Source organism: Podarcis pityusensis (assembly GCF_964106645.2).
Source record: "Podarcis pityusensis genome assembly, chromosome: 9".
NCBI classification, from domain to species: domain Eukaryota; kingdom Metazoa; phylum Chordata; class Lepidosauria; order Squamata; family Lacertidae; genus Podarcis; species Podarcis pityusensis.
The window spans coordinates 75,419,285-75,432,290 of NC_138034.1; the positions used below are offsets into that span (position 1 = coordinate 75,419,285).

The following is a 13,006-nucleotide window of genomic DNA, read 5'->3' on the forward strand; positions in this document are numbered from 1 at the left end:
CAAGTCGCATTCACACAATAGAGGGGGAAATCATGTGATTAGCTGTGATTCCTGCATTGCAGGGGGCTGGACTAGATGGCCTTGGGTTCCCTCCCAACTCTGCCGTTCTGCGATTCTGTGAATCTCCCGCTTCAAACGGGAGTGACCACCGCAGCTCGCCAGGAAAGCTCTGCAGAAAGACCAGCATTCGAGACTTTTTCTGAAACAGCTTCGCAGTTTATTCACTCCCTGATTACACACGACAGCGTTAGGGGTGGGGCGAAGGGACAAAAAAAAGAGCGTTTTTCCTTTTTCCAATGGAAGAAATGTCAAGGGGTGCAGAGAGCACACACTGGGTGTACAAAGCAAACAATCATCGTTCTTGCGATATCCGGGAGCCCCTCTCCCCCCTCAGGTGAAAACACAAGTTTAATACACACTGGCAAACCGGATTCAAGAGTTTTACAGATGGTCACCCCGACGCAGAGAAAACCCAAGTGTGGGCTTCAGGATCATGAACCATGAGCATAAATAGATATATATACAAACACACAAATAGGGCCTTTCTTCTGCATCAGAGCAGGGTCTCAGCAGGAACTTCAAGCGTGAGGTGGAGGGCCCCGATTCCCCGGCTCCCTGCAACCCAGGAGGGGAGTCAGGGATGCCGGATTCACAGTAGAAGCGATGGCTCCCAACTTGCAGAGATTAAGCGCCACCGTGAAGACGCGGGAGACACAGCAACCGGGTCCGAGCCGCGTCCAGAATTAGGTCGGTCAACCTTGGCAGTGGAACCGCGCACCATTCCAGGTGTTTGGGAATACAGTACCCATCAGCCCCTGCCAGACAAGGTGCATGATGGGTGTTGTAGTCCCATGGCATCTGGTTAGCAATGGCTGCAGGGCTTATCACAGTGATGTGGAGGTGGTTTATTAAGAGACAAGTGCGACACGCACACAAGTTGGAATCCACCAATGGGCAGTAAACAGTTCGAAGTCTAGAGTCTCCAACAATTTGGTGGCACGCACGAAACACCACAGATCTAAGCCTGACCAATGAGCAAAGGCCTGGCCTCTCACGCTACAAATCAGTTAACGGAAAGTCCTTTTTCTCTAGAAGGAAACATACAGCATTCAGGTAGAGGGCTCTTCCTCTCCCCAATCCCAAAAATAGTCAAGCTACAAGACTTCAGAGCTCTTGGGTGGGGTTTCCAGGGCAGGGAGATAGTTCCAAGTGCCAAGTACTGCTAAAATTCCTAATATTGAAGCCCATTAGACTCCTTGTCACCCAGATACTGGCAGGTTTTTTGGGGGGAGCTGGGGGCTTTTCGTAGAGGACAGTCCCCCAAATAATAAAATGCAGTCTTTTTTTCTTCAAAATGTTTCCCTTCCGCTCAGAACTTCTGTGACATCTCTGCCCACCATCCTGGGCTCACTATAAATAAACTGCATCCAAATTTAAAAGGTAGGTACACCTCTGTTTTCCATGCATCTGCCACATGCGGTGGAAATAAAGAGGATTGGTAGAATGGGTTTGCGGTAAAAACAAAAAATTAAAAGCACTCCCCAATTTTTTAAAAAAACACACGCAAAATCTACAATCTTCTGTATCTGAATTAAACATAAAAAGGTGTTCAGAAGAGCCTGATAGGAGTGATATATCCCACAACTTCATAAAAAAAAACAAAAAACAGCAAGTTGTTCTACTTTCCGATTTCAACATTGCAAAAACACAGAACGTGGGAATCTGTGCAAACTAAGAGTTCCTTCTAAGTGCTTTCTCCCCACATCTGCCCCCCGGTAATTTGCGGTGTGCAACTGGAAAGAAGCTTTCGTTATGGACAGAGCTGATAAACCTTTGCGCCCACACTTTGGGGTGGAAGAAGGAGAGGTGGGAGGCAGATTCCCCAGCCAGGAGCACAGACTGGCTTACTGCGTTTCTTTTCAATGGTAGTCCTGGGGTAGGAGAGAGGAAAAGACTTGCTTCCCGGGTGCATTTTGTCCTCCGAAATCCTCGCCTCCAAGCGGACAGGCCCTTCGATGGGGCTCATGCACAACACACCATGCACAACCTCAATGTCGCTTCCTATGTAGTTTGTGGGGCAAGATTCCTCGTTGCCCCTATAGTGGACGTTTCCCAGTAGCTGCCTAGTTTCCCCCCTCCTCTTGAAGGGAGGCGGTGTCACGAGCCGGAGGGTGCAGGAGATTCTCCCCCAAGTTCTCCCGGAGAAAAGGTTCAGAAGCTGGTGATAGAAGCACATCTCCGGGGTCGGAGAGAGAGAAAAAGACCCAAGCCGGCAGAGGGAGATTCACAGCATTTGAGGCAGGTTCCAGCCCGCTGAATCCAGAGGTATCACTATTGCTGGAGTTGCTGTTTAGACAAGCACTTGCGACTTCCCCCACCCCCCAAAAAATCCCAGAATCTGAAGTCTCCAAATGAGCACAGTCAGTGGGGGAAAAAGAAACGTCGATTGTTTTTCCCACGCTGCACAAGTCCACCCTGAATTAAGTGTGTGAGGAAAAAACGGCTGGCTCCTTAATTCCCGCAGCAGCAGCCCCTCTCCCCAAATATCCCCCCCTCCCAACCACTCCCTCCCCGCCTTAGAAGTTCTTGAGGCGGCTGTATAGCTCTCGCTTGCTTTTCTCCCCAGCCCATGTGCGGCTCTTCAGGCGAAAATTGCGAAGGTCTTCTTTGAAGTCTTTGTGGTGCATCGGGCGGTAGTTCTGGGGTTCACAGTGCATCTGGTTTGTGGAGGGAGAGAACAATCAGTGCTTTGTTTATTTTTGCGATTGCTACTGTTATAGGAATTTTTAGGTCTTATATATATATATATATAATAAATGTTCATAAATGTACCAAGCAAACACATATATAAATTTATAAACCACATGTCTAAAACCCACAGGAAAAGCCATTTTGACTCTTTTGGTCAGCTCGAATATTTCTCTACAAGGTCAAAGGAAATGCAGAAACCTCCCCATTGTCCTCACAAATGCTGCCAGGCTCCCCAGGTAATCCAGTCAAGTGACCATTAACAGGTAACCTGGCAGACAGGGCAAAAACAACGCACTCAGATTTCTGTTGTAGACCGCCTTTTTGTGATGTATGTATGATGTTTCTGGGGGTAGTCTTGGACAATTTAAAATGTCCATATAAAGGCTTGCATGCATAACTTGGGAGAGTGTGAGGGGAGCACCCTGTTGCAACAGTTAATAAAGATCAGGCTTACAAGCTGCTTTGCTTCTCAATATTCTCTGGCTGGCCTCTGTTATTCTCTCCTACCAATAGGGAACCCATGTAAGGACTCTATATGGGCTCTTGGGTACCCAACAAGGGGAAAGGAGTAGCTTTTCACTTATATCACTACAGTTGTACCTCAGCTCCCGAAGGTCTTGGGAGTAGAACGTTCCGGCTCCCGGACAATCGAAAACTGAAAGTGATGTGTTCCGGTTTTTGAATGTTCTTTTAGAATCCGAACATCTGACGGGGCTTCCGATTGGCTGCAGGAGCTTACTGCAGCCAATCAGAAGCCACGCTTTGGAAGTCGAACGGACTTCCGGAACGGATTCTGTCGACTTCTGAGGCACAACTGTATTTTGTTGATGTTGTACAAATGATAAAATGCTGCGTGGATTTGTTAATCTTACAATGTGACTTTTGGTTTAATGGTGATGTTTAGCTTATTTTCAGATAATTGTAGAGTTGGAAAGGACCCCGAGGGTCATCTAGTCCAACCCCCTGCAATGCAGGAATCTCAGTTAAATAATCCATGACCGATGGCCATTCAACCTCTGCTTAAAACCCCCCAAGGAAGGAAGAGTCCACCACCTCCAAAACGAGACCATTCCACTGTCAAACAGCTCTTCCTGTCAGAAAGTTCTACCTGATGTTTCTGACTAAATCTTTCCTTCCTTGTAACTTGAAGCCATGGGTTCGAGTCCTACCCTCCAGAGCAGGAGAAAGCAAGCCTGCTCCCTCTTCCATGTGGCAGCCCTTGAGATATTTGAAGGTGACCTTCATATCTCCTCTGAAGTCTCCTCTTTTCCAGGCTAAACATGCCCAGCTCCTTCAACCGTTCCTCATAAGGATCAGTTTCCAGAGCCTTTATCATTTTGGCTGCCCTCCTCTGCACACATTCCAGCTTGTCTAAGCCCATCGCAAAAAACTCACTTGATATTGCGGGAAGAATTCTTTATAGCCTCCTTTCAAGACGTACAGCTCAGGATAGTGCAGAGAAGGGTAATCGTTGCTGGCCCGGTCTTTTTCCCTGACAAAACGGCACCTATGGAGGAGAGTGCAAATTGTTAACACACATAATCTTAAATACGGAGATGCAGGTGTACACACACACACACACACACACACACGGTTTTCTTGCTGTTCTGGGCATCAAAGGACTAAAAGTACAGGGTCAAGTTTAAGGTGCTGATTTTGACCTTTAAAGCCCTATGCAGCCTAAGACCCACGTACCTACGGGACCGCCTCTCCTGGTATGCCCCGCAGAGGACATTAAGGTCCACAAATGACAACACTTTGGAGGTCCCGAGCCTCAAAGAGGTTAGATTGGTCTCAGTTAGGGCCAGGGCCTTTTCAGTACTGGCCCCAATGTGGTGGAACACTCTGTCCCAAGAGACTAGTGCCCTGCGAGACTTGACATCTTTCCGCAGGGCCTGCAAGACAGAGCTGTTCCACCTGGCCTTTGGTTTGGACTCAGTCTGACCCTTATGTTTCCCTCCCCTTATGGTCTTGATCTATGGGCTACTTTTAAAATGAGGCTACATTTTGAATTGCATTTTAACCTGTATTTTAAATTGGGTTTTTTCTTTTCTCCCCCCCCCCCTTTGTTTTTACTGTGATTTTATTGGTGTTAGCCGCCCTGAGGGCTGGGTAATAATAATAATAATAATAATAATAATAATAATAATAATAATATGAGATTTCCACTTCAAGCCCCTAGTCCTGAAGGAAACGGAAATCTGAAAACACCTATTTCAGAAAAACTGGGAGTGGCTGGGTTTCAGGAGAGGAGGCAGCAGAAGCTACTCACGTTCTGGGTCCTCTCTCGGAGGAGAACTCGCAGTGGAAAACAACGATCACCCTCTTTGCCGGGTCACACGGCACGATGGGCTTCTTGAGAAGGAACTCTTCCACATCCTTTTCCAGAGGAAGGTTCACAGCGCCCTGGAGAGAAAGGCAGGGTCAGGACAGGATCCATCAAACAGAACCATAGCAAAAAGCATCATCAGTTCCCTCCCTTCCACACCTGGTGCGCAAAACACACTTTTAAGTGCAGGTATGCAACAGAATACGAAGCTTGTTGAAATAAGGGAATCGATCTTGAGAGAACAAAGATTTCTGTAGTGAGCAAGACTCAGACTCCCCACCAATGACTCTCACTTCCACTCGATGCTAGGTTTCTAGCGTGATACTTTCCAATTTTGTAGAATCAGAGTTGGAAGGGACCCCCCAGTGGCTATCCAGTCCAACCCCCTGGACAGGAAGATGTCAACAAGCCCTCGGCTAGTCCAGGATTATAGAGTTCTATAGGGGTATGGGTTTTGTGCTTTGCCAGGACTCTTGAACTTGAAATGAAATGAACTGAAGTAGCGTCTCCACCCCCATCGTTCTGCCCGGACACTGAGGTCCAGCACCGAGGGCCTTCTGGCGGTTCCCTCGCTGCAAGAAGCCAAGTTACAGGGAACCAGGCAGAGTGCCTTCTCGGTGGTGGCGCCCGCCCTGTGGAACGCCCTCCCACCAGATGTCAAAGAGAAAAACAAGTATCTGACTTTGAGAAGACATCTGAAGGCAGCCCTGTTCAGAGAAGTGTTTAATGTGTGACATTTTAATGTATTTTTAATCTTTGTTGGAAGCCGCCCCAGAGTGGCTGGGGAAACCCAGCCAGATGGGCAGGGTACAAATAATAATAAAAAAATTGTTGTTGTTGTTATGCGGTCCAGTTTTAGGAAGCCAGCAGCTGAAGAGCTGGACATTGATCTGGGGGACAAGGGGTGTTGAAAGGTCACCACTTCCCAGACCTCCTCTGGTAGCTGGAAGGCAGGCTCTGCAGGCAACAGGAATAGCCTACCTCACAGGAGGGGTTTGCCAGAGCAAAAGAAAGCCTTTTTGCACGTCAAACACAACACCAAATGCAAGGGCCACCACCGATTTATTTTTTTTTAAAAAGCATCCATCAATATACAGTTTACAAAACACTGAGGATACAGGGAGGAAAACACAATTTGATAAGCGAGAAAAATGATGCAAGGTTTTGTTTTCCCTCCAAAGTCGGTCGTGGGGAGTGAAGGGGGTTGGAATAGATGACCCCTGGTGTCCCCTTCCACCTCCAAAATTACACGAAGGGATGGGGCCACGAACCTCAGGGGTCAGAAGTAATTCTCATGAGGCATACTGGGCTTATTCTCTTTTTTAAAAACAAGCTTAGTTTGGCTTTTGAGGGGTTGCCCCCGCCCCACAAATGCCCCCACTGGGAATAGCACCACGTATTGGGGTTTCCAGAGGTGGGGCGTCGTATGGAAGGAGCAACCAGCTCCCACTGGCAACACGACCCAACTAAAATACTACAAAAATGTAGTCGCTGGTGTCCTGTGTACTGTACAATCCTCCAGCCTGAGACGGACGTTGTTTTATTGGCAGCAGGAGGGTCCCGAGCCGGGCAGGACTCTGACAGGGTGATCCCTCAGCCCCTTGAGCTGCGCTTGGGACAGGGGAGGTTCCTCGAACCCAGCATCCGACTCCGGCCAGTGACCTCAAGCAGGCAGAGTGCTCACCTTGATGTGGCCTCCTTCATATTCATAGGGGTATCTGCAGTCCACGATCACACAGTTCTCAATGAGGTTGCTGAACTGGCCCGTCAGCACAGCCGCCATCTGCGGGCAAAGGACAACAGTAAAAAATAAGCCATACGCAGAATCACTTGTATTATTTTGCACCAGAGACTTTAAGCACTGCTTGCTGCCATCCTGGGAGTGCAGCCTGGAAGAGGTCACTGGTGCCAAACTTCATTATTATTATTATTATTATTATTATTATTATTATGTTTTTATTTATACAGTGGTACCTCGGGTTACATATGCTTCAGGTTACATACACTTCAGGTTACACACTTCACTAACCCAGAAATAGTGCTTCAGGCTAAGAACTTTGCTTCAGGATGAGAACAGAAATCGTGCTCTGGCGGTGCGGCGGCGGCAGGAGGCCCCATTAGCTAAAGTGGCGCTTCAGGTTAAGAACAGTTTCAGGTTAAGAACGGACCTCCGGAACGAATTAAGTACTTAACCCGAGGTACCACTGTACTTTTCATGTTTATACATTTCATTAGTTCTTCATTAGGCAGCCCTGTTCAGGGATGTTTTTAATATTTAATGCTGTACTGTTTTTAACACTTGATTGGGAGCCGCCCAGAGTGGCTGGGGAAACTCAGCCAGATGGGCGGGGTATAAATAAATAATTATTATTATTATTATTATTATTATTATTATTATTATTATTATTCTACAATCATTTTAACATTTCAAAGTTCAACTTCCTTCCCCCTTTTTCTGCGGTCCCTTAAATTTATCATCTTCTGCATATCCAAATTCATTTAATATACTCATTTAATTATCTACTTTAAATATATCCTCTAATAATAATAATAATAATAATAATAATAATAATGTTTATTTATACCCTGCCCTTCCCGGTTCAGAAAACCAGGCTCAGGGCTAACAACAAATTTAAAACACTTTAATTGATGCTACAAAAAACAGCATAAAATACAGTATAAAACGTAACAATGAAATCAAAAATCAAATTGATAGGTAGGATTTGGTAGGAGTCTAAAAAGCCCAAATTTTAATGGCCCTCTAGCGACTATGGTGGCTCATGTTCCAGAAGTAATGCTTTTAGTGTTAACTGGAAGTGTAGACTCAGTTCTGACCAAACTCCTACTGTATATTTTGCTCTAGGAGGCAGAGTTTGGTCAGAACCGGGACGCATCGGTTTCTAGATGCAAATTTCCTCCCAGCTCTCCTTCCCCCAGTATAGCATTTTTGAACAGTTGCATTGGGGCACAAGATCCATGGGTAAAGCAAGGCTGTATGACCAGGTCTTCAAGGTGGTGGCCCCAACAGCTGCGGAAAGCAAAGCTACAGGTCCCTTGTGCGAAAGAGAAAGGAGCAGCCCAGGATATTGGATTCCAAACTTGCTCACCATTTCTGGAGAGATGTACTTGAGGTCCTGGTGCTTCCCTTCCACCGTTTGCAAAACGTAAGCCTAGCAGGGAAACAAACGCATTTTAGTCCTTCTGAAAGGTTACAATTTCATTCAATTTTGCATTGTTTTGTGTTTGCACTGGTACTGCGAGCAGTCTTTTCTGGCCAAAAGGCAGTACGCGCATAGCATTGCATAACCTAACACGGTTTGCAGGGATTCTTGCCAGTACCTTCGAGAAGTCTCCGATCAGCTCTCGGTGGTCATTGTCCAAGATGTTTGCGATCTCACTGGGGCAGCAGGAGCGAGAGCGAACCAGCCGAGGTTTCTAGGGAAAGCAGACGAGAAGGACTGTTAGGGGGTCTGTGTGGCCACGTCCATGATGCCAAACCCAGTAAGCATCCGAGATCAGGAGCAGGGAACCATTGGCCCTGTACGGCGCTGGTGGACTGCGACTCCCATCAGCCCCAGCAAGCATGGCAAAGCATGGTGGGAGTTGTAGATCACTGACACCCAGAAGGCCAGAGGTGGGAACTTTCTCCCACTAAAACCGGCAAAGACTCCTTCCTGGGCGCCAGCAATGGGCTCAAGCAAGTCATTTGGGCAGAAGCTACATCAGAATCTCCTCCCAGGTTTTTGCTTTTTAAATAACAACTGATAATGTTATCACTATATTCTGCTTTGAAACTTTCGTTGCAGTCAAGCGCTATACAAATCTTGCAAAATGAAATAAACAAACCCACAATAAGCGTTCAAAAAGCCGCCGCTACCCCTTTCTTCTGATGCAGCCCCCAGAAATTGAGCAATACCTCACAAGAAATACGTGGCAACCCATCTTAAAAGACCGGGCCAGAAGGCGCCCTAGGACTTGGAAGGCTAAACAACAACAAGCCTTCACATCAGCAGCCTGCCTCCCCCCAAATGTATTATTTAAATTCATTAGTTGCTTTTTTTGCTGCAGTAATTTGAAGCAACCTCCAACATCTTAAGCAAAACACACACGTCAACAAGAAAAATCTGAATGTTTTAACTACATTAAAATATTCCTGCAAAAAGGCCACAGATTGTTCAAAGACAAAGGCCTGGTGAATGAGGAACGTTTTTGCCTGGCGCCTAAAGATATGCAACGATGGTGTCAGATGGGGAGAGCATTCCACAAGCAGGGAGCCACCCCTAAAAAGGCCCCATTCCCTTTATTGCCACCTCCAACCCTCCCTCTTCCCACGTCCTTGTGATGCAGCCTTTGTTGCATGAATTACCGGCTCTTCTTCCTTCTCTTCAATGGCGCCGCCAGCCAGACTCTTCCGCCGCTTGTTTTTCACCGGCGTCTCTTTGTCCTGGGGCCGGTCCAGCCGCTTCAGGATGGGCCGGATGACGGCGCTGGGCATGGACGGGGAGCGGAACAGACGGCGGCATTTGCCGGATCCCAGGGGGCTCTGCTCCAGTTTGGGGGAGAAAGAGGGAAATCATGAGACTCCAATACTGCATGAAAGAGAGATAGACCTTGGCATGGTACTTTTTATTTACCGTATTTTTCACTCCATAAGACGCACTTTTTTCCTCTTAAAATCTAAGGGGAAATATTTATGCATCTTATGGACGAATGTGTGGTCCCTGGGGCTGGGGGGGGGGGGGACCCGGGCTTTCCCCGCCAACCCTGACAAGCTCTGGGAGCAGCGGGAAGGCTGCGCACAGCCTTTCCGCTGCTCCCCGACCTGCTCTTTGGGGCTGGCGGTGGGGGAAAGCCGGGCTTCCCCCTGCCAGCCCCAAAGAGCAGGTCGAAAGGAACCCGAAGCCTCCGGAGCACAGTGGGAACTCCTTCTGCGCTCCGGAGGCTTCGTGTTGCCTTCACTGAAGGCGACTGAATGCACCTTGTTTTAGAGGGGGAGAACAAGAAAAAAAAATTCTCCCCCTCTCTGCGCAGCGCCCCTTCAGCGAAGCGGCAGGAGAAATGGAAGGGGCTCCGTTTCTCCTGCCGCTTCGCTGAAGGGGCGCTGCGCAGAGAAAGGGGAGAATTTTTTTTCTTGTTCTCCCCCTCTAAAACAAGGTGCGTCCTATGGTCGGGTGCGTCCTATAAAGCGAAAAACACGGTATATAGACTTTTAAAAACGCAACAAAGACAAAGCCATTTCACATGGCCTCGAAGAATATACTGTTTGTGGAAATATCGCGGGGTCAGGAGGAAAGGTCCAAGACAAAGCGTTTTCCTGCATTGCAGGGGGCTAGAATGGATGACCTTCAGGACCCTTCCAACACAACGATTCTAGAAATTCTCCACCGCTGTTTCTTTGCAAGAATCAAGTTCCACATTGAAAATTAATAAAAAAAGAATTGGGAAAAAAAGAATCAAGTTCCACATGGGGAAGGCTTGAATCAACTCAACTTTCCCCTCACAAAAGTAGGGCATGGCTTTGCCGACCTGGCAACCTCCGGGAGGCTTCGAACTACAACTCCCATCAGCCCCTGCCAGGACATAGGAGTCACTGAAACAGGCTAACATGCGGACAGTTTCAATCTCAGCAAGTAGCTGGAAGGCCAGGCGGCCATCCGGCCCTAGCATATCCAGAGAAGTTTGCAAGAAGCTCCGGGACTGAGCAGCCCGCTCCCAAACACCCCACTGCAATTAACTCTTTATTAGCAAAAAAACACACACACAATCTGCACAAGTTTCAGGCCTAATGAGGACAGCAACTCATCTCCGGTAGGTCTTCCCCCATGAAGCAGTTGCTGAGACTGAAGGTCCCTGATTCCCCACAGCTGCCTAAGTCCCCTCCTCTCCAGGGTTTCCCCCAGGCAATCGGAGACTGTGCCTACCCGTAGCTAAACCTCTCCGCCCTCTTCACGCCTCTCCTGGTTCTTGGAGATTCATCTCTACCTCTCTCCTGCTTCTGCCTCCAATTCTGGACTGCTCTCTTCCCCAGTCTCTCCCTGCTCACTGAGCCCTGTTGCCTCTTGATCTTCCAACACATCTTCTTCCCAGTCCTCCCGCTCTTACCACCCGTTGTCCTCCCACCACCACTCCCCACTGGGGAAGGAGATGGGGGTCTCAGGAGAGGAAAGAACGAGGGAGAAGGACGGCCTGCCCTCAAGCTGAAGTTTCTCTTCCTTAAAATGCCACATCAACACCAGTACCAAGACCTTGGTCACCCACAGAACAAATTCTTTTTTGGAGGGGGGGACAGGGACAAACAAAGGGTGTTAACACGGCACTGTCACGTACCAGGATGGACTCATCTTCCTTCCTCACCAGAGGGGCCATTAGCAAGTTCTCCATACCCAACGGGAAATTTCCATCGCCCTGGAGGAGGGAAGGTAGGACCCATTTATTGAAGCGGGGCTGGCTCAGGAGACCCCCACCCCAGGCTGGGGGTTTGTGCAATAGGAAAGAAGAGGGCAGGGGAACCCCAAAGAAAACCCAACAGCGATACGAAAGGAGAAAGTGGCTAAATCTAACAAACAGGCAGGCTCAAAACACATCAGAAGAAAGACAGCCAAAGTAAAGGAATTTAAAAACAAAGCCAATAAATCAAAGCAGCCGATTTTTAAAGCTTAGGAGAACAAAATATTCTGTGCTAGCTGATTTCTGGGCCATTTTTTGATGGCTGCCCCGCATACAACACAGGACAGTACTCTTATCTGTATATACGAATCTGCCATATGTAGTGACGCTACTGGATCAAGTTACAAGAGATCTGCCAAGGATTCTTTACTTGTGGTTTCAGAGCCTGGGAGACCAGGGTTCGATTCCTCTTAAGCCATGAAGCTCACCAGGGCGATTCTTCAGCCAGCTGACATCTCTCTGCCTAGCCTGCCTGACATGGTTGTTGCAAGGATGAAATGGAGCTATGGATGCCACCATAGCCTTCCTCGGAGGAAGGTTGGAATATGAATGTCATACAAAAAGGCGGCCCTTACACAGACCCACAGCGCTGTTCCCTTGGGACTTCTACAAAATTCTACAAAAAACTGCCTTCTGTTGAGTCCGAGCTGCAAGCAATGACAAACTCCACACAGAATTCAGAGAAAATCTCAATTTTGATAGCATATTTTCTATCCAGGTCACAAAGACAAGTTCAAAAATCGGCCAGCTGTGTTTAGCACAGCTCTTCCCTTTCTATACGCCTAACAAGCAGACAACTACAAGTCTAATTAATTTTGTGACTTTGGAGAAAACTCAACAAAAAACAGCAGTTTGCACACAGACATCAAAAAACAGCAGTGGAAATGGCGGTACAGGCTGAGGTTTGCAGAGTGAGCTGTGAAGGTTAAATTGCAACGCCAACCAGGTTTCTCTAGGAATTTGCACCACTGAAACCTACTCCCAAGTCAGCCTTGCTTGGGATTGCAGTTCAAGCAGACAGAATTTTGCTTTCTTTGATGCAAGATAGGATCTTAAAAGCCTTACCTTCAGGTCTTCCTCATCCAGGATTTCCAAAAACCCATCATCATCATTATCTTCATCAACCATGAAGGAGGTCAAGGACGAGCGGCGGAGGTAGACATGGCTATCAGATCCTGGGCTCCTGTTCTCTTTCTCTGGGCTCGAATACTGAAAGGGGCAAGGAACACAGAACCATCAAGACATTTTGCATTTATTAAAATCCTTTATGCCCTACGAGATGGCTCCCAAAGTGGCTTTTTAAAATAACAACAACAATCATAAATTCAGTAGCATTACTCTTGGGTTTGCAATCTTAAAAAGGCACGTCACAAGAGGAAAAAGGGAAAGGAGGGAGAAGGAAAACATGCAACAGTGAAAGACATGAAATGGGGAGGGGGCTGAAAAAAAGCCACCGTTGTGTATTTGTTTCAAAGCACC

The 13,006-nt window shown here is 47.5% G+C and overlaps 1 protein-coding gene across 2 annotated transcripts in view; it reads right to left on the reverse strand.

Annotated features, from left to right (window-relative positions):
* Positions 1–194: 194 nt before the first annotated feature.
* The window catches only part of CDC25B (cell division cycle 25B), a 29,622-nt gene continuing 16,810 nt past the window's right edge, over positions 195–13,006 (reverse strand). Inside the window, exons 8-16 of one of the 2 annotated variants that reach the window (XM_081020903.1) lie at positions 12,593–12,736; positions 11,408–11,485; positions 9,447–9,623; positions 8,420–8,515; positions 8,188–8,250; positions 6,765–6,863; positions 5,024–5,157; positions 4,147–4,258; positions 195–2,717 (exon numbers count right to left, since the gene is read on the reverse strand). In XM_081020903.1, coding sequence (XP_080877029.1) covers positions 2,577–2,717; positions 4,147–4,258; positions 5,024–5,157; positions 6,765–6,863; positions 8,188–8,250; positions 8,420–8,515; positions 9,447–9,623; positions 11,408–11,485; positions 12,593–12,736 — 1,044 coding nt within the window. In that variant the 3' untranslated portion in view covers positions 195–2,576. Of the gene's footprint in view, positions 2,718–4,146; positions 4,259–5,023; positions 5,158–6,764; positions 6,864–8,187; positions 8,251–8,419; positions 8,516–9,446; positions 9,627–11,407; positions 11,486–12,592; positions 12,737–13,006 lie in introns of both variants that reach the window. The other variant, XM_081020902.1, reaches the window with a different exon arrangement.